Source organism: Papaver somniferum, chromosome 1 (genome assembly GCF_003573695.1).
Source record: "Papaver somniferum cultivar HN1 chromosome 1, ASM357369v1, whole genome shotgun sequence".
NCBI classification, from domain to species: domain Eukaryota; kingdom Viridiplantae; phylum Streptophyta; class Magnoliopsida; order Ranunculales; family Papaveraceae; genus Papaver; species Papaver somniferum.
This window is the reverse complement of record NC_039358.1, coordinates 38,890,748-38,893,414: the sequence shown is the minus strand read 5'-3', so window position 1 is coordinate 38,893,414 and position 2,667 is coordinate 38,890,748. Positions and strand designations below refer to the sequence as shown.

At 39.6% G+C, this 2,667-nt stretch overlaps 1 protein-coding gene across 1 annotated transcript; it reads left to right on the top strand.

The window, feature by feature from the left end:
* Positions 1 to 368: 368 nt before the first annotated feature.
* On the top strand, positions 369 to 1,894 carry LOC113327811. Its single transcript, XM_026574938.1, has one exon. It carries the CDS (start codon positions 395 to 397, stop codon positions 1,583 to 1,585), a length of 1,191 nt encoding a protein of 396 aa, XP_026430723.1. The 5' UTR covers positions 369 to 394; the 3' UTR covers positions 1,586 to 1,894.
* Positions 1,895 to 2,667: the final 773 nt, after the last annotated feature.

The following is a 2,667-nucleotide window of genomic DNA, read 5'->3' as shown; positions in this document are numbered from 1 at the left end:
GTTCAGGGAGATTTCGCATTTGTCCCCATAGTCTTTGGTAAAGTCTATGTTTTGGCCTGTAAATTTGACAAATCCACCTATAACTATATATATATATATATATATCCACTGTTTGAGAGAGTCTTTGTTCTGTTTAATATTCAGATCTGACGGTAATACACCAATACTGTTTGAGCTGGTCGTTCTCATTGACCAGTTAATTTGCCAGTTTAAGAAATATCGAGGAAGCAATCTCCAAGACGTAAATGCTTAGACCTGTTGGTACAACTACACTGCAGTTGACTATGTCGATCAAGGAATACAACGACTTCTCTATATAACCAAACACGATAAGAAAGGTTTATAGACAGCTCAGACTGAACCAAATTAAGAGAGAGATAGAGAGAAACACATAATGGCTCCAAGGTCGAAGACTTCTTTACCGGAACAAAACGGAACTCTACAACATATTACTCATCCTCATGTCCTTATTAAGCAAACTTTTGAAGATATACAAAACGAGGGTTATGAGAATGATGAGTTTGTATGTGATGGCTGCCGCATTGAAGGTTCTGGTGCTAGATACCATTGCAAGCAATGCAGTTTTGATCTCCACGAGGATTGTGCTACATGTCCTGGATTTCTCACGTCCTCCATTCACCCTAACCACCCGTTGGAACTGATATGGGAGGGCGCCGAGAATGATCACGGCCAGTTGCGTCCTTGCGATGTCTGTGGTAATCAAGTCCAAGGTCTGTTCTACAAATGTTCATCCGGTGCTCCTGAAAAAAGATATGATGACGGGAACCATTATTTTTTTATCCACCCTACATGCTCCAAATTTCAACCGCAATTGCACCATCCGACCGATGAAAACCACCCACTCAGGCTTCAACCAGTTCCGGTTATTCCTGATGGCAATATGAATTCCCAGTGTGTAACGCTTCCATATAACAATTATCAGCAGGTTATTCCTGATGGCAATATCAATCCCCAGTGTGCAGCTCTTCCATATAACAATTATCATGGCAATATCAATCCCCAGAGTGTAACTCTTCCATATAACGATTATCAGCAGGTTAGACCTAGTCCTTTGTCCCAGCAACAAGAAGCTCGTTCATCTCAACGACAAGTAGACGATGCTGGGAGAGATGCAGATGCTTTAGCTCCTGCTAAGTTTGCAGCTAAAATGGCGGCTAAAGCAGGCAAATTTATTCTGTCCCAGCGACAAGAATCTAGTTCGTCCCGACGACAAGTAGCCGGTACTGAGAAAGATTCAGATGCTTTAGCGGCTGCAAAGTACGCAGCTAAAATGGCGTTTAAAGCAGGCAAATATGTTCTATCCCAACGACAAGCTGCCGATGGTAAGACAGATTCAGATTCTTCTGCGTCTGCTAAGTACGCAGCTGAAATGGCCGCTAAAGCAGGAAAGTATGTTATGTCCCAACAACAAGAAGCTCGTCCACTTCAACGACAAGAAGCTCGTCCGTCCCAACGACAACAAATAGACGACGCCGAGGCAGATGGAGATGCTTTAGCGGCTGCTATGTACGAAGCTAAAATGAGGGCTAAAACAAACAAATTTATTATAAAAAATCTCATTTAAGTAGGGCACCCGAGTTTTAGCATCTAGTAAAACTTCCTTCATATAATAACATTCTGTGTTTGGATTGTATGTATATCGTTTGTGTGGTGGTCTTTCGCCAATCCATTTCTCCGTTTTGATATGGGCTTGATCATGTTCATGTCTGCCTCACTTTAGACATTTGGTTTCCTAGCTAGTTGGAGGTTGAGGTTTATGTTCGCCTCCATTTTTCTGTTTCTTTTGATTTCTCAAGTTTTTCTTTTCTTCTCAAACATAATATAATCAAATCAAATAAAAGTGTGAAAAAGTTAAGGGAATCATATTTATTTATTTATGGGAACGAATGATAAGAAAAACAAGAGGCAAGCGGAATTAAGGATCATAAGCCAATTATCAGATACACTAAGACTACTGCAAGTCTGCAATACACCGAGTATAATATATTTCCTTAGGCTACTTTACTCGGCAAGAATAATAATTCTTTTCTTTTGAAAGAGGCAAAAAAAATAATATAAATAAGAAAGGGTGTTAAGATAACATCCTCAAAAGATACAACAAGAGATGAGCATAGAGTTTAGAGAGCTTACAGCAAAACTACTCTCTAAACAGATTTGCCCTACAAAATCATCAAGTTTTATATTTCTAAAAGAAGCAACATTAATCGACCAACTATGAAGCAACATTTTGATATCTAAAATAAGAGAGTTAACAGATTTCTTCACTTGTTTCTTAGCAATTAAAATGTCATTCCTTTCCAACCACACAACCCACCAAATAGCAGAAGGCATACAATACCTCAAGAAAACAAGTGGCTTCATAGATAGTTTCAATTTCCACTTCCATAAGAACTCAAGAACAGTCGTCGGGTGAACCCAAGCAATGCCCAGTTGCTGCAAAAGTGTTCCCAAACCTGCCATACGAAAGAACAATGAAGGAAAAGGTGTTCCACCGACTCCTCACTGTTATTGTAAAAAGGACACAAGTTCACCACTGCAATACCCCTTCTCGACAACATGGAAAGAGTTGGCACAACTCTATTTGCACATGCCCAAATCAAGAAACTAATTTTGGGAGGGATAATTTTGTTCCATATATATGTATTT

Excerpts from the sequence above, each read along its gene's own strand:
- LOC113327811 (XM_026574938.1), top strand. The coding sequence starts at position 395 with ATGGCTCCAAGGTCGAAGACTTCTTTACCGGAACAAAACGGAACTCTA.